This window comes from Zingiber officinale, chromosome 9A (genome assembly GCF_018446385.1).
Source record: "Zingiber officinale cultivar Zhangliang chromosome 9A, Zo_v1.1, whole genome shotgun sequence".
Taxonomy (NCBI): domain Eukaryota; kingdom Viridiplantae; phylum Streptophyta; class Magnoliopsida; order Zingiberales; family Zingiberaceae; genus Zingiber; species Zingiber officinale.
Window position 1 is genome coordinate 5,659,187 of NC_056002.1, and position 17,968 is coordinate 5,677,154.

General features: G+C 41.7%; 2 protein-coding genes across 2 annotated transcripts; one reads left to right on the plus strand and one right to left on the minus strand.

Moving 5' to 3' along the window:
* Positions 1 to 1,847: 1,847 nt before the first annotated feature.
* On the plus strand, positions 1,848 to 3,794 carry LOC122020408 (cyclic dof factor 1-like). Its single transcript, XM_042578330.1, has 2 exons — positions 1,848 to 2,071; positions 2,643 to 3,794. Exons 1-2 carry the CDS (start codon positions 1,982 to 1,984, stop codon positions 3,603 to 3,605), a joined length of 1,053 nt encoding a protein of 350 aa, XP_042434264.1. The 5' UTR covers positions 1,848 to 1,981; the 3' UTR covers positions 3,606 to 3,794.
* Positions 3,795 to 4,910: 1,116 nt separating this feature from the next.
* Positions 4,911 to 5,750, minus strand: LOC122021835 (transcription factor MYB105-like). The gene is made up of 2 exons (XM_042580003.1): positions 5,516 to 5,750; positions 4,911 to 5,423 (listed from the first exon to the last, which is right to left on the minus strand). Exons 1-2 carry the CDS (start codon positions 5,682 to 5,684, stop codon positions 5,026 to 5,028), a joined length of 567 nt encoding a protein of 188 aa, XP_042435937.1. The 5' UTR covers positions 5,685 to 5,750; the 3' UTR covers positions 4,911 to 5,025.
* Between the last annotated feature and the right edge of the window lie 12,218 nt (positions 5,751 to 17,968).

Consider the following 17,968-nt stretch of genomic DNA (forward strand, 5'->3'; position numbering starts at 1 on the left):
TCTGTCTATATTTAATCAGAGGCCGATAATACTAAATCATCTGGGATGAACATTATCACATTTTAATCTCAGACTAAGGGCATATTTTCAACCACATCACTAACAATATTGGCTTTGCTTAACTTACCCTAAATCTAAGCTCACTAGGTAAATCCTCGGGTTAGTTGAGACATGCTTGGCACGGCCTAAATTGATCCTAGTCTAGTCTAATCTAACCTAACACAGCTTCACATGAAGAAATATGCCTAAGTTGGGTCCCATCTCGGCTCTACCGATTGATACCTCTACTTCTATTTATAAAACAAATTGATTATCTTAAATTATATTTACAATATCTGAATTTATTTTTATTTATTTATTATTTTTACTTTCTACTAAGATAAATTATCCTAAACTCCCTACATACAAACTCAACTTCTTCCTAGACTCACATGCAATTTTTTTTACTTCAACTCCCTAATACACACTTATTTACCTAATTCTCCTCATTTTTTTAATTAAAAAATTTAAAATAAAATATAATTCCTCTTATATTCAGTACATTCAAATTAGAATACAATATATCTATTAAATTGAGTACGATTCTTTTTCTATCTGACCAATCGATCGGGAGTTCATATCAATCGATTAACTTAGGCTCCTAGTCCATTCAACTTAAGTCAATCGATTGGTAGGTGAAAAAAGAGTTGTGTTCAATTAGATAGAAAATATATTCGATTTTAATTAAATGATGTTAAATTTAGGAGGAATTATACTTGATTTTAAATTTTTGTACCTATAAAAAATAATGAGAGCTTCTATTCCTTCATGATAAATCTATCGATTTCTAATTGATCGGAGCTGCTCAATTGATAGAAATATACTAGATTTTAATTAAATAATATTAAATTTAGGAGAATTATATTTCACTTTAAATTTTTTTTATCTAAAATTAAGAGGATAATTAGATAAATTGTTGTATATTAGGGAGTTGAACTAAAAAAAAAAAAAAGTATATACATAGAGTTGGAAATAATTTTTTTCTAACATATTGACTAAAGAGAAAATTAAGTTTACGTGCAAAGATTTTAGGTCAATTTACTACTCTACCTGCTAACTTCCTACATCCATCTAGATATTTTTGCATCTTATTTTTGACATTATTAAGTCTACGCAGAACGATCACATCAGTTCGAGAAGCTTCTCCATCTCAATATCTTCGTATTGGTCACACATGGATCCTATTCAATGTCTTATGAACTGAGAAGCTTCTCCATCTCAATATCTTCGTATTGGTCACACATGGATCCTATTCAATGTCTTATGTCATTAATAAAACATTTGACATTATAGTACAAATATATACTCTTGCATTAGTAGAGAAGACCGACCGGATTGATCTCATGACACATTACTACCTTTTACTTTAAAATGGACAAAAATAAATAAATAAATAATAATAAAGACAAATCAAATTCTACAACTTTGAAGTTGACAATGCGATCCTCATCAGATTCCACAAGTCAATGATATAATTAACAAAATGACGAATCTAGACATTCGTGGTTGAATAACTTGAATAAGACAACGGACTCACTTTCAATTTCTAGGTTCGTTTTGTTGAAGTTTCACTCGAGTTGAATTAGTTCTGAACCGATTTAATTACGATTTCTGATCGAACCGGTTGACCCGACTAGATTTCGAAAATGTTGTCATCAATACTTGTTGGTTGTTAAGCAATTGATCAAACACTAAGCACTAGTAAAATTTAGTGGCGAGAGTTTGCCCCAAAAGTAAATGGTGGGGTTGGAGGGAAAGGAAGTGAGAATCAAATAACACCCCCCCAAGGCCACAAAGGAACTTGTGGCTCAAATTCCACTCTGAGTGCTGACCTGGCCCTCCCTCCTTTCCCACTCTGTTAAACCCTGAGAGAACTGAGAAACAGAGAAGCAGAGGGAAGGTAAACTTAGGAGGAGAAGGAGGGGTGAAACAGGGGAAGGAGATGGCGGAGAAAAGAGGCATCGCCGCCGCGATCAAGCTCTTCGGGAAGACGATAACATTGCAGCGAGAAGGCGGCGGGGCAGGAGATAAGGTAGTGATTCTTTTTGTTTTTTCCTTTTCTTTTCCTCTCCCTTTGTTTTTGTGTGCTATAGTAAATTGAATTTCAGGGATGGGGTTTTCAGTATGTTTGAATGGGTTTGGACACAAAGTTTGAATTTTGGCTTTGCTTTGATGAAGAAAACAGAGGAGATATGATTCCTTCTTAATTCTTATGGAATCAGGAGTCAGCTCTTTTAGGTTTTGATAAAGAATTCAGGATTTGATGATCTCTCCTCAGAGATTAACCATTGACTTTGAATTAATTCTTTGATGGCTGGCTGGCTTTTCTGTTTGATTAGATTGCGAATATTACTTCCAAAATTCACTTTCTTTCCCTTTTTCTTCTTCTTTTCTTTCATGCTCTTTTGAGGAATTTGTGACTTGAGATGAATGTTCATACTACAATTGAACAGACATGCTTTGGATTTTTGTATCAGTTTCAGAGATCAAACTAGTTAGTTTCTCACTGTTTTAAGATCACGTACAAGATTTCTTGTCAATCAAGAATTGCCCCCAAAAATTTCTGCTCCAATTGCCTCTTTCCTGATACAACCCTGTTTCAGCCTCAGGGAACTGCTGCGAGACCCCACGAGGAAACAGCAGACTCGCGAGAGATGAACGAGTCTTCCACCCATCCTTCAATCGTTCAGGAGGAGGATGGATCCACTAAGAAATCGACATTCGACGAACAATCGAAAGAGAAAATTGTGACTCTGAAGAAGCCCGACAAGATACTCCCTTGCCCACGGTGCAGAAGCATGGACACCAAGTTCTGCTACTACAACAACTACAATGTGAACCAGCCCAGGCACTTCTGCAAGAACTGCCAAAGGTACTGGACTGCAGGAGGCACCATGAGGAACGTCCCCGTCGGAGCTGGTCGACGCAAGAACAAGAACCCGTGCCAGTACCGGCACATTTCGATACCCGAATCTGCTCTCCAAGCTCTCCGATTCGATGAGCCCTCAGCTCGTTACCCATGTTTAACCACCAATGGCACCGTGCTCGCCTTTGGCTCTGACACTCCTCTATGCAACTCAGCTTCCATGATCAGCTCAAAGATGGAAGAGGCATCGGAAGTCGCACCGAATCAAGAGGCAAACACTCAGATTCCATGTTTCAACGGATCTACCTGGCCATTTCCATGGAACACACCACTTCCTTTTTGCGCGCCGAACGTACCGATTCCGGTCTACCCCGCCGCAGCTTACTGGAGCTGCGCGGTGGAGCCCGGGACATGGAACACTCCGCGGCTGTCTGAGCCAGGCAAGCGTGTTCGAGATGGGGAAGATGGATGCAGGCAGGTCGATCCTGCCAAAACATTCAGGATCGATGACCCTGAAGCAGCAGCAAAGAGCTCTATATGGACGATGGACGGCGAGAACATCACAGTCAACGGCGGAGGGCTCCTCAAGGCCTTCCTACCCAAGGACAGCATCAAGAACCATGCACCGGAGGCACCGTCACTGCTGCATGCCAACCCTGCAGCACTTGCTCGATCCCTGCACTTCCAGGAGAGCTCTTAGACTAAACCACGCAAACTTCAACTGAAGACAGAAGCTGAATTTTGCACGAGGAGGAATTCCTCACCTTAATGGTTTCACTAGTGTGCTACAGTGAGAGCAATAGGTTCCTTTGAACATAAATAACTTATTTATGAGAAGTTGAATGAAAAGAATGATTAAATTAATCTACCACTGCTTTTGGATTGTGTTCACGTTTTGTGAGTCGATGGATGCTAAAAGTATGGAAGAATTTTAGGACCAAAGGAACCAATGAGAATGCATTCATTGCTCAAATGTGCTTGTCATACGAGGCACAACTGAGAAGGGAGTGAGATTGGTTGAGATAAAGAAGTTGAACTGTGGCAAGCATCTTCACTTTCTCAAAGGCCACAACCCAATCGACTCCTAAGAAAAAAGGTAAAAGAGAACAAAAAGCACGCATTAGAATTTGTTGATTGTTATATCAAGTGAAACAAGAAGGTATAAATAGTTTATAATGAAGAGATAAATAAAGAGGAAAGACAATTATTGGACCAAACTTTTAAATAGGAATTAATTAACATGGTTAGTACATGGTTGCTTGTTAGTTCCACCATCTCATCTGTAATTTTTCACGCCTCTAATGGAAGAGTTCATCTTCTTTTGACTTTGTGGTACATTAAGCTTTTAGGCACCCCTTTGTCATCCACTTATTGGAAGGTTATATGTCATTGAGGCACTGTCTGAAAGCACATACACTTTGACAAAGCATGTGTTCTTTCCCATAAAGACAACTAAAATAGCAGCAAGTGAAGAATTAGTTTTGTAAAATGCCATTAATTAATCATATAAAGTATCTTTGAATTGTTATTTCTGAGTCAAACTATAGTAACTTGAATAATTATTTAACAGCACCTTTTATAATAAATAACTATCAGAAGAAGAAGACCGTCTACCCTTTCAATTATATAAAAAAGAAAAATAGTTCAACCAACTTAACAGTGTGACCGAACCCAAACAGAATGCTTTTTTTTTCCCTCCCCCTTTTGCAGAGTTCCTTCAGAGTAATGCTACAATAAATTGTTTGTCCTTGTCCAACAATGATAAGCATTATTTGTCTCTTCACTCTGTTAGGTTTGCCCCTTTGATACCTACTCACCCTACAAAAGGAACGAGAAGAAGACGGGACTGAAAGCCTCCACAAGACAAATCCATGAGACAGATTTGTAAACTGTGCTGCTTCTGAATGATGCTCAAGTTGGTAGTTTCTGATAGAGACTGAAGCATGTGAAGTAGCTCACGACAAGCATGGAAAACTGCAAAGGCAGAAACAAAACGATTTCCCTTTTATTTTCCTGCAACCTTTCAATTTTATCAACGAAATGATCAAGTTCTTACTGTTTCCCCGACACAATGAGACCCATTATATTAAAGAGTACAAATTCCATAATTCTCTCATCTTTCAAGTGTCTCCTACGCCAAGAAAATCTATGAACGAAGGTGATGCATTAGTCTCAAAGCAGCTGCTCTCTCCATTTTCTTTGACTGATGATGACTCGGTGCATGAAGCATAGCCTCTAACGGTGGCTGCTCCAATCCTTCTCTGAACACCAAATTGTCTGAGCCTCCTTTTCCTGTAATCATCAGCCTGCTCCTCTCTCCACTTCTTCGCCATGAGCACATGCCAGTGGTTCTTGACCATGTTGTCAGTCCGGCCGGGGAAGAGACCGGCGATCATAGACCATTTGTTCCCGTACAGTTTCTGAGTAGCCAGTAGCTTCTCGTCCTCCTTCTCGCTGAATGTGGATCGGTCGATGCTCGGATTGAGCTGATTGAACCATCTCAACCTGCAGCTCTTCCCTTAATTGAATACGAAATGTGATTCAATGACATGGCAGAATAAGATTCATGTAGTCTACAAAGTTTGTATTGTGTAGTTTAAACGTACTTACCGGACCTTCCTTGCATCTCTGCAGCTATGAGATTCCAATTCTGAGGGCCATGGATTGCCACCAGTTCTCTTAGCCTGCAGTCTTCCTGAAGCTTCCAATGACCTCTACTAGCACAAAACTTGGCCTCATGGCCACATTCATCTGACCTGTTGCTGGAAACAGGACTCATTCTGATAACACTGCACAAGGTTTTAATTGCTTGTGTAAAATGAGACTCCACTCAACTATGAAAGAGAATGTGCATGCAATCTCTCAAGGAAAAGGTCTTTGGTCATCAGATAAAGCCTCTAGTATCTATTTATGCATGCAAATGCCATCCTTTTTTTAAAGCCATGCATGGTCCATTCAACAGTGTGCCTGACATTAACTTGACAAAGCCTTCACGACCCATGTTCTTCTGCTGCTTTATGAACCTCAGGCACTCTGTTTCAGTAAGCCAACATGAGTTGTCCTTGCACTGAGTTTCCCTTTTATTGTCCAAAACTCAACAGTGAACTAAGCAATGAATGGAGTACTTTTCAATGTGCATGGAAAGAAACATTGCAACAAGCCGAAGGAAACAAAATTTGCAAGCTTATATATTGTAAGAATATGGACCCATTCAGTTGCAAATTACTGTAAAAAGGATCGAGTTTGCATGAAGAGCTTGGATGAGAAGTCACTGGTGAACATATTTGAACTATGCCGACAGTTTTATGGGATAAAAGAAGAGTAATTATCGAGAGATTTGATGCTTGTGAGGTACTCTTGAACAGAAAGGACCCACTGATTGTGTAGTTTCTACACAACTCGTGCAAAAGCCCCCTTCCCTTGAGTGAAATGTGTCGTATTTGAACCTCAAGGCACTAAAAGGTGGCATCTACTGCTACAACTAAAAAGTAACATATATCTAATAAGAAACAATAAATAATGGAAGTATGGAACCTATCGTAACAAAATAATAACGCTCATCTTGTCCGAAAGTTACATTTAAGTAGATAGACAATCGGTAAGGTAGTCGGTAAGGTGGCAGGGATATTAATGAAAGAAAGACTTAGAATTGAAAGTTGCGGATCTATATACATCATAGACAGAGCTAATGGGAATATTAAAGTGAGAATCAAGAAAAAAGTCTTTAATACAAGTAGTCCGACGTTTAAGTTAGAATCGTAGCCAAACAAAATGGAGAAAAAGATGAACAGTAAAATAATAATATGAATGTGTATACCTGTGCACGTGTAGTTGGTTAACGGAAATGATCTCTTTTTTATACTTACTCTCATAACTTCCGTAATAGTGAGACGTCTGAGAATATCAGATGTCAAAATATGTCGAGTAGTAGAGGATATAAAGTCACCTTCTCCTAGGAAGAGAAAAGTTCTGCTACGTGTATATATCAGAGCAAAGAAATATTACCTAGTGAGTAACTGTTATTCTCTGATAGATGGGTGTGATTCCCTGACAAGTCTATCTCCTAATGGGAGTCAGACCGACTATAGGGCCGGTCAGATTTATATTGGGAGTCATGTTCATGAGAAGTGGAGAACTGAGTTTCGAATATCTGATCGGATCTAGGATCGACTGGATTTATATTAGGAGCTAGTTAAGCCCATGAGAAGTGGGGAACTGAGCTCCAGAGATCCGATCGGCTTTAGGGTCGGCCGAATTTATGTTGAAAGTCATGGCCATTAGGAGTGGGGAGCTGAGCCCTGGGGATCAAACCGACTCTAGGGTCGGTCGAGTTTATATTAGGAGTCATGTCCATGAGAAATAAGGAATTGAGCCCCGAAGATCCGACCGGCTCTAGGGCCGGTCGGGTTTATGTTGGGAGTCATGCCCATGTAAAGTGGGGAGTCAAGCCCTGCTGAAGTCTGATCGGCGTGAGTCGGTCGGGTTTATGTTAGGAGTTATACCCATGAGAAGTGGAGAGCTGAGTTTCAGATATTTGACCGGATCTAGAGCCGGTGAGATTTATGTTATGAGTCATGCCTATAAAAAGTGGGAAGCTAAGTCCCGTAGATCTGACCGACACTCAAGTTGATTGGGTTTATGGTGGGAATCTTGCCCATGAGATGTGCGGAGCTGAGCCCCGTTGAAAATGGTCCATTCAGATACATACACTTGATTTTCATTACCATTTTATTTTGATTTTGACTGTAACATTATCTTGACTATCGACCTCACCTTACTTACCTTACCTTACCTTACCTTACCTTACCTGTGGGGTCACTCATAATATATTGTATCAAACACCAATAATTAAAGGATAAAACTTATAGTTTAACTATAGAGTAGCACTAATATAAATGTTAGCCCTTACCTGCTGGGAACATGACACCATTCAAGGGCTTTGCCGACGTTTCTCTTCGAAGATGACTTGTTTCTTTAATACCAAACACACCGAGCCCATGCCTAGCCACATAACAGCAAGCTCTTCCTTGATTTTCATTCGCAATCCTCATTTAAAAAAAAACATATCAATGATGTATTCCCCTTTTTGTCGATTCATTGTGTGTTATTCAAGGTGAAACCTTTCAAAACCAGCCTGCTCTTTGTGTTGATTCTGTCCTTTGACAGCAACCAATTGAAGATTCTGACTTTTTTTGGAGCTTGTGAGGACCATATGTCTGAGTAACTCGAGCTGATTGTACCAGTGATTAATCGTATTGGATTCCACTTTCAATCTGCTGCAATTATATCACTCCTCTTAGTTTTGATACTTCAGAAATCACTAGAACATCCTCCAGATGAAATTTTATGCTTATCAAGACACTGGAAATGCACTTGAACTAGAAATTTGTTTGTTGTCATTCCCCGGTGATACATAGCATTGTTAGTGGTCCCAAACATAATGTGAGATCGATGGTCAAGATAATTTGGCAATCAAAGTCAATATGAAGTAACAATCAAAATCAAGATGTACGTATCTTAACGGACCACTTTCAATGGAGCTCAGCTTCCCACTTCTCATAGGTATGACTTCAAACATAAACCAGGTCGGTCTCAGAGCCGGTTGGACCTTCGGGACTCAGCTCCCCACTTTTCATGGGCATGACTCTCAGCACTCAGCATAAACCCCACCGGTGCTAGAGTCGGTCAGACCTCCGAACTCGACCGGCCCTAGAACTGGCATGATCTCCGGAGTTCAGCTTCCCCTTTTTATAGGTATGACTCCCAGTATATACCCAATCGACACCAGACTCGGTCAGGCCTCCGGGGCTCAACTTCCCACTTATATATCATAGCCATGACCCCAGCATAAACCCATCCGACGTCAGAGCCGGTCGGACCACCATAGCTCAGATCCCCACTTCTCATAGACATGACCTCCAACATAAACCCGACCAGCTACAGAACCAATCGAACCTCCGGGGCTTAGCTCACCACTTCTCATGGGCATGACTCCCAACATAAACTCGACCGGTCTCAGAGCCAATCGGACCTCTGGGGGTCAGCTTTTCACTTCTCATGTACATGACTCCCAGCATAAACCCAACTGATCCTAGAGTCGGTCGTACTTCAGGGATTCAACTCCCCACTTCTTATAGGCATAGCCCCCAACATAAACTCAACCGACCCTAAAGCCGATTGGACCCCCGGGGCTCAACTCTCCACTTCTCATGGACATGACTCCCAAAATAAACTCGACGACCCCAGAACCGGTTGGACCTTTAGTGTTCAGGTTCTCACTTCTCATGAGCATGTCCCCAACATAAACCCGACCGGTCTACACCGATTAGACTTCAACGGCGCTTGGCTCCCTACCTCACATGAACATGGCTCCCAACCTAAACTAGGTCGGCTCCAAGCCGATTGGACTCCCTCTAGGAGATAGCATTGTCAAAGAATCGTAACTACTTATCAGAAAATAATATCTATTCACCAGAGAATATTCTACTACTTTGACATATACACGCAACAAAATATTCCTCTGCCTAGGGGGAAGGCTGTTGTGCATCCTTCACTGTCTGACATATTCTGATATCAGACATTCTCTGACGTCTCATTATTGTGGAAGTTATGAGAGGTAGTATAAAAAGGGGTCATCTCCATTAGCCAAGTACACGAACTCGCATGCACACATATCCATACTACTATTTTACTGTTCATCTTCTTCTTTATTTTTCGTCGGGGCTATGGTTCTGACTTGAGTATCGAAATGTCTGTGTCAAGGACCCCCTCTCTGGTTCTCACTCTAACGTTCTTATTTGCTCCCTTCATGATGTGTGTGCAGGTCTGTGACTCTTAACTCCAGGTCCTTCCTTCGTTAACATTTATGCTTTCTCATCAGTCATTCATCTACTCATCTTTTAGAAGGGATTAAATTTAGTATCATCTGTGGAAACACATTCACTTGTTTTAGAATTCAAGGATGAATGCGGCTGGCAAAATCAACGTTGCCATGACACTGGAGGAGTATGAGCTATTTATGAATGCCAAGGCATAAGCACTATCCCGAGAACAAACTGTGAATTCTCACGCGTTGGGCATCTGTAGCCTCGATAGAGGAGTTTCCTGTGTCAGGGAGAAGATCCAAGCAGAAGCAGTTGTTTGAGTTTCTCTGAGCGTTTTTCTGAGCGCCTGGGGAAGGCTACGTTAAAATTGAGCGGTCACAAGAATCTTGAGCTGAAAATTCACCCCTAAAGGACCTGAGGCGAGGAAAAGCTCCTGCCGTTCGGGAGTCACTTGAACAACCTAGCGCACCTTTCTTGCAAGAGGTACTAGATGAAAAGCTGCCAAAGTATTTCTGACCTTTATTGATTGGGAAGTATGGAGGCAACACCAATCCTAAAGATCACCTTTGAAGATTCGAGAACGTCGCTCTATTGCACCAGTATAGTGATATAATAAAATGTCGAGTGTTTCTGGTCACTCTCCCAGGCTCGATACAGATAGTTCAATCAACTACCGGTCAGGTCTATTACTTATTTTAAGGAATTCAGAAAACCTTCCTACACCACTTCGCTAGTAGCAGGAGGTATCAAAAGACCAGCCTAAATCTATTCATGCTTAAGCAAGGGGTCAAGGAATCTCTACAAATATACATCAAGTGATTCAACCAAGTGGTGCTAGATGTTCCGTCCACCACTTCAAAAATATTAATAAACATCTTCTCTCAAGGCCCTTTAGAAGGAGAATTCTTCCGAGCTCTCATCAGAAAGTTTGCAAAAGACTTTGACAACCTGCCGGGGAAAACAGTCAAATACATTAATGTGGAGGACTTAAGCCGCTCAGAAGAAGGAGGTGATTATCCTAGCTCCTGCTGGCCAAGTCGATCAGAAACCACCACTATCTCTAATATGCCCCAGAGACCCTCCACTGAATCCTCTGTCGGTTCGAGAAGCGAGAGCAGTACAACACATCAAGGCCATTCAGACCTCTTTTACCAAACCCTTCTAGTGGGCACCTTGATTTTGCACTTACCATCAGTCCAAGATCCACAATACAAGAGATTGTTATCATCTCGCTCGTAAAATGCACCGAGCGGTCGAGCTAGGTCTGTCACCGCCTCAAATCGTACCTTAGCTCCTGAAGCAATTGGCTCCTAACTCCAGCACCTCCGATCACTCAGGCAAAACACCTCAAGTAATAGAAAGACAAGGCAGTGTTTCGGATGACCAAAGCAAGGAACCGCGACAGACCCGGGAAGAAGAGATCCGGGGAAATGCCATGGTAAGGGGCATCAATATGATCTCCGAAGGCTCCACTAATAGTGATTCAACCAGAGCTAGGAAGGCTCATAGTCACCGACTTGAGATTTATACAGTTGGCTATAGCCAAGAACAAGTAGTCGAGCTCCAAATCAGCTTCAGGCCTCAAGACCTTGAGGGAGTGGAGCTCTCTCATGATGACGAGCTCACCATCAAAGCTATAATCATTAACAGTTGAGTCTTCATTGACACCGAATGCAAGAGAGCTCCAGCTAATGGACATATGATCCTATACGGGTTCACAGAGAACGAGGTACAGTCAATCGGTCAAATCAAATTGGCCATCTCTTTGGATTTTGAGCCCTTGGTGAGAACTCAAAGAAGCATATATAGTGGTGGACATTCCGTCCGCCTACAACGTCATCCTAGAGAGGCCTGTGCTACACGAATTTTGTACGACTATCTCTACTTTCAATCAGAAAGTAAAATTTTTAATGGAAGGCTAGGTTGGTGAGATAAGGGGGGAGCAGCTCACTGCATGGAAATACTACGTTGATATAATAAAAATAGAGGCGCACAAGGCTCAGAAAATTCAGGATGGAGGGGTGCACACCATCCAAGAAGAGTCATTGCCTCTAGCTGATGAGTTGGTCAAACAGGAGGAAGTACAAATACATCATGACCGACCAGAGGGTATTACGAAGATAGCGACCGACCTCCCACCAGAGACTAAGAAGAACCTGGTAGATTGTTTAACTCGGAACCAAACATCTTTGCCTAGTCTCTGCAAGGAACTGACACGGGTAGCCTCGATTGTGATGGAGCACAAACTCCACCTTGTTCCCGACTCCCAGCCAGTCAAGTAGAAGAAAAGAGATTTCCTGACTAACTAGAATAAAATTATTGGATCAAAAGTCGACAAGTTACTGGAAGCAGGATACATCTAAGAGATGCAATTTCCCTCTTGGCTCGCTAATGTAGTCTTGGTATCCAAATCCAATAACAAGTGGCAGATTTGCATTGACTTTCGTTACCTTAACAAGGCAAGTCCCAAGGACTGTTATCCATTCCCCTGAATCGACCAGATAATTGGCTCTACTTTGGAGAGTGAACTGATATGCTGGATGCTTATTAGGAATATCACTAAATTCCTCTTGCCAGGGAGGACCAAGAGAAGGTCAGTTTCATCACCTCAGATAGTACTTTCTGTTACACAGTTATGTCGTTGGAACTAAAAAAATGCAAGAACAACATATTAAAGGATGATGGACAGGATCTTATGAAAGCAGATCGATAGAAATATTAAAGTCTATATAGACAACATTCTTATCAAATTCGCTCAGGTGTTTGGGGCCAACACCTCAAACACCGTGAATTTTACATGTCACGATAGTGTGGACGTATACAAAATTAAACATTAGTAAGAGGAGGGGTTTACCCATTAATTATCTTGTCAATAAATCTTTATGACAAATAAAATTACCTCAAACACCGTGAATTTTGTATGCCACGATAGTGTTGACGTATACAAAATCAAACATTTGTAAGAGGGGTTTTTAATTTTATTATCTTGTCAACCTATTTATATGATAAATTAATAGTTGATTTTCTTCGGTCACACAAATAATAGCAGTGACTCCGATGGGGAGGATACTATTAGACGTGCCTAAGTGTATACCATTACTTGACACTAAGTCCATTGATAAGATTGTGCCCCTTCCGATGGGGAAGATCACACGCTCTTAATTAACTTCCTATAGTCATCCAAAATGGAAGTTTAATCTAGTGATCCGCAAACAAGCTCATCCGATATGGAGAAAAAAACACTCAGAGCCAACGCGCAAGTTTGTTGCATCACTTATAAACCAGTAATGGAGATCGTGGAATTTATTTAAAATAAATCCCTCTCCCACTTAGTTATTTAAAGTGAGGAATTTTGACTATGCTAGCCTACTTTGTTGGTGCAATCTTAGGTCAAGGTTGACCTGACTCGAGTTGACCTGACTCGAGTTGTGTTTTGATGTTTGACGATGTTTGACGAGAAGAGAGTTGTATTCTTGATGTTTGACAAGAATAGGTGTTTGGGAGATTGTAGGTGCAACCTTAGGTCAAGGTTGACCTGGTTGACCGTGATTCGGGAAAAGTCCAAGCAGGGAGCTTGGCACGCGAAAAGTCCAAGTGTGGAGACTTGGCACGGGAAAAGTCCAAGTATGGAGACTTGGCACGGGAAAAGTCCAAGTATGGAGACTTGGCACGGAGAAGTCCAAGCAGGGAGCTTGGCACGTGGGAAAGTCCTAATTGGGATGTTAGGCAGTGTGGAAAGTCCTGGTGAGTGAAGCCAGGCAGTGGGAAAGTCCTAACTGGGATGTTAGGCAGTGTGGAAAGTCCTGGTGAGTGAAGCCAGGCAGTGGGAAAGTCCTAACTGGGAAGTTAGGCAGTTGGAAAGTCCTGGTGAGTGAAGCCAGGCAGTGAGAAAGTCCTAACTGGGATGTTAGGCAGTGTGGAAATCCTGGTGAGTGAAGCCAGGTGGAAAGTCCTGATGAGTGAAGCCGGGCAAGGGAAAATCCAGATAGATCAAGGGTGATCGGACATCTGGTGTTGAGAAGTCCAAGTGAGTGAAGCTTGGCATATGGAGTCGGAGGGGGCTCGGTAGCTCGTTCTCCGAACTAGGTTAGAGAGGGCACTCTAAACTTAGGAGTTGGATCAGTCTACAGACCGATCCAGTGATACTCAGTGTTTCCTGATCGGTTTGGTGACCGATCAGATTCCACTCAGTAGTTTACTGTGGAGTTCCTGATCGGTCCACAGACCGATCAGGAAACGATCAGAAGTGAAGAAAGAAGCACCTGATCGGTCCAGGGACCGATCAGGTGTATGCCTGATCGGTCTCCACGACCGATCTGGGAGAGCTGGGATCGGTCCGGGGACCGATCAGATTCCGCACAGAGAGTTGGGCAACTCTCTGTGAAGCCTTCTGATCGGTCTGGGGACCGATCAGCACAGGGCCTGATCGGTCCCCACGACCGATCAGGCAAGCCCCAGACCGATCAGGCTGAAGCCTGATCGGTCCAGGTTCTAGCCGTTGCTACGCAACGGCTAGTTTCTTCACTGTCTTCTTCACAGGTATAAAGGGGTCGAGGGCTGCTGCTGCTCGATGACTTCTTCTTCTTCCTTCCTGTTGTGAAGTGCTGTTGTGCTTGAGCTTTGTTGAGCTCCTCCTTGTCGAAGCTTCGCGTGAGCTTCATTCCACGACTGGATCAGCTGCTGCTGAGTTGCTTGTTGCATCTGTCCGTGAAGTTGCTACTTCATCCGGGACCCCAGTCGACGAGAAGGCAAGCTACTGTGTTTACATTCCTGTTGTATTTTGTTCTTGCTATTCTCTTGTACTCTTAGCTTGCTGTTGCAAGTGATTGTGGCGAGGTTTCTCCACCCACAAGGAGTTTGATTTAGCCGGTTTTCCGGGGACTCATCCACCGACGGATTGATAGGCTTCGTCCACCTTACGGACACGCCGAGGAGTAGGAGTTTCATCTCCGAACCTCGTTACATCCTTGCGTAGAGGTTTGATTTCTTCTCCTGTTTTCTTTCTGCATTTAGTTTCCGCTGCGCTAACCCTAGTTTGTAGAAAGAAACGCGAGCAATTGGGGTCGGCTATTCACACCCCCCCCCTCTCTAGCCGTACGAAGAGATCCTAACAAGTGGTATCAGAGCCAAGTTTGCTCTTCATCGGATTAACACCCGGGGAGCACGAGCTAGAGGATGGATCTACTCGGAGAAGATGTCACCATTCCACCATTCTACGAATGCGGTGACTTCGCGTATTGGAAGGTAAGGATGAAGTACTTTCTTATGACTAACATAATGAATTGGTTTTGTGTACAAGAAGGTTTTATTCCTCCGGTGGATAAGGAAGGAAAACCACTTGAGAAGAAGGAGTGGACAAGAGAACAAATTCACAAATCCGAAATCAACGAAGAGGTAACGAGAATAATTGAATTTTCATTGCCTACTAACATCTTGTGTAAGATAGGTTACAACAATGCCAAGGAATTATGGGATAACTTGGCCAAGTACCATGAGGAGAGCTCCACTTCAAGCCATGAAGAGGAGCCTAGTGAACCAAGTAGCTCACATCATGGAGGGAGCGAATTGGGAGTTGAGGGCTACTCAACATCCAAGGAAGAAGAGGAGGAGAGTTCCTCTTGTTCAAGATCGGAGCAAGAAGAAGATTCTACCTCCGGAAGGGATGAAGAAGAAAGCTCATCTCCATCCACAAACCTAGGTAACTCAAGCTTTTTAATTCCTAGCAAATTACACATAATGTGCTTTGAGTGTAGGGAATTTGGGCACTACAAGAGTAAGTGTCCAAAGAGGGTTAGGAAGTCTCCACCGGCGCCAAAGGTCAAGAAAGCCGGAGTCCCGATATGCAAAGGCAAAGAGCACGTGGTGTGCTTTCAATGCAAGCGAAGGGGACATTATCGGAGTCAATGTCCGAGGGGGAGGCAACCTCACAAGGACAAGAAACCGAGCACATCAATAGGGGGGGCTAAGGCAAACCCTAAGGTAATCTCTAAGGTTCATTATTGCACTTCTAATAAAACTCATGCTAGTAGTTTTGTTGCAATTGTTAATAATGATAAGCATGTTAACTGTAGGAACCAATACATGTGCTTAGGAGCTAAACATGTTAGCCTAGGTAAGGATAACACTAAAAATACCAACCCTAGGATTAACGCTTCTAAAGTTAAGGAAAACCTAGGTAGAAATCCCAAGAAGATTAGACACATGCCTAGGAATATCTCAAGAGAAAATGACAAATTAACACTTGAGGTATTAGAGAGGGAAAATCAAGTCTTGAGGTCAAGACTTGATAATTTAGAAAAGGCTCTTAAAAACATGGAGAAGTCATCTCTAGGGTTTAAGAGTCAAAAACCCAAGTCCAAGGACAAGAAAGGTTTGGGTCACAAACCTAAGTCCCAAGTGGTCAAACCCACTTATCATAGTGTTCCATTCGATTATGGAACAAAACCTAGGGCTAGGAAGACCACCACCAAGGTCACAAGGGGAGTCACCCCTAGAGTTGATCTTGATGAGTCCCAAATGACCAAGGCTTCAAAGCCTAAGAGGGTCATTAGGAGGGTTGCTAGGGAAGTCATCCCTAGTGAATATTTAGTGAACCCAATGAGCTCACATAGATATTGGGTTCCTAGGAGCATCTTCTCTATCCCATAGATGGGTTAGAGAGTGTCAACTCCAATTAGAAGGGTAGTTAACCCAACTTTGAGGAAATTGACACTCAAGGAGCATTTTCAAGGTTTTGATAACCTTTGAAAATGAAAAAGAATTATTATTTACTCCTTGAAGAGTAAATTGTGCCATATTTGAAAAATATCGATTTTAATCTTATTTGGCACAATTTAAGAAAACCTAGAGAAATACCATAATTGGGATTTTGGTTTTCTCTTAGGGATATATGGGCAATCTAGGGTTAGATTTTAAGTTAGCTAAGGCTAAGGATACTTAGATAGGGAATTTAGGTATTTTATTTGTGCTAACTTGCCATGATTGGTTGCCATATGCCATGCCATGACATCATATTTATTTTATTATCATTTGAAATGTCATGATAATGCTTAGGCTAGTTTTTATGTCATGCTTATTTAAGGTTCAAACTTTATGCCATGACATCATGACATTGACACATGTTTTCATTTATGATACCATTTTATGTCATGTCATCATCTCTTGCATTAGTAATCAATTGAATTGATTTAAGGATGAAAAACACATTTTGATATTGAGATCAAATTTGTGTTTAGAAAATGCATGAGACCTTAGTCTAAGATACCTAAACCCATATCTCACATCAAAATTGACATGGATGTGTTTGATACACTTTAGATGTGTGTGAGATATTAGGATCATGAGTTAGGATCAAGGTGCATAGTTCTTGTACCTAGATAAGCCTAATTCAAGAAATGGAGGATCATAGGGAAAACTTGTGTACAAGTCATGTACATATAGTCCTAAGATTATGATCCTAAATTAAAGGGTTTAAAATCATTTCAAAATTGATTTGAAAAACCTTGATGAAGCTTTCCTAGTGATTGCATTCATCATTGAACATTGTGATACAAAGTTGAGTTAAACTTGAACTATTTCAAAGTTTTTGAACTTTGTATCAAGATTGAAAAATGAAAGTTATTTTCATAGAAAACTATTTTTCCATGATAGTGTATGATATGAGGAATGTATCCTCAAAGTTTCATAATTTTTGGAATTTTCTTGAATTTATTAGGAGTTTCTGATTTTGGAAATCGGAAGTTCTGATTTCAGTGGCTAGATCGGTCCGGGGACCGATCCAGAAGATCTGATCGGTGCGGACCGATCCAGATGTGGATCGGTGCCCGATCGATGAGTTCGATGAGTGCGATCGGTGAAGGGTCGATGCGGGGACCGATCGGGCGTCAATTTCGATTTTTCAGTTGTCTGAAATTTCAGTTATGGAGTTGAGTTTCGGGTTTCTAAAGGTTTGAAACTCTCCAAGACATTGTTGGTGCAATGGTCAAGGGGGAGTTGACCTTTAGGGGGAGTTTTTACCTAATTATCAAGGGGAGTTGACTCTTAGGGGGAATTTTTACTCCTTAAGACTTTTGAGGATTAGTGACATGAGATTATCACTAAATTGTGTGTTGAGTTTAGTTTCAAGGGGGAAATTAAGGGTTTCAATGAAAGGTATGGGACTTTCATTAGGAAGAAACTCTTGACCTTGATTCCCTCTTTTTGATGTGTGTCAAAAAGGGGGAGAGATGTCCCAAGGGGG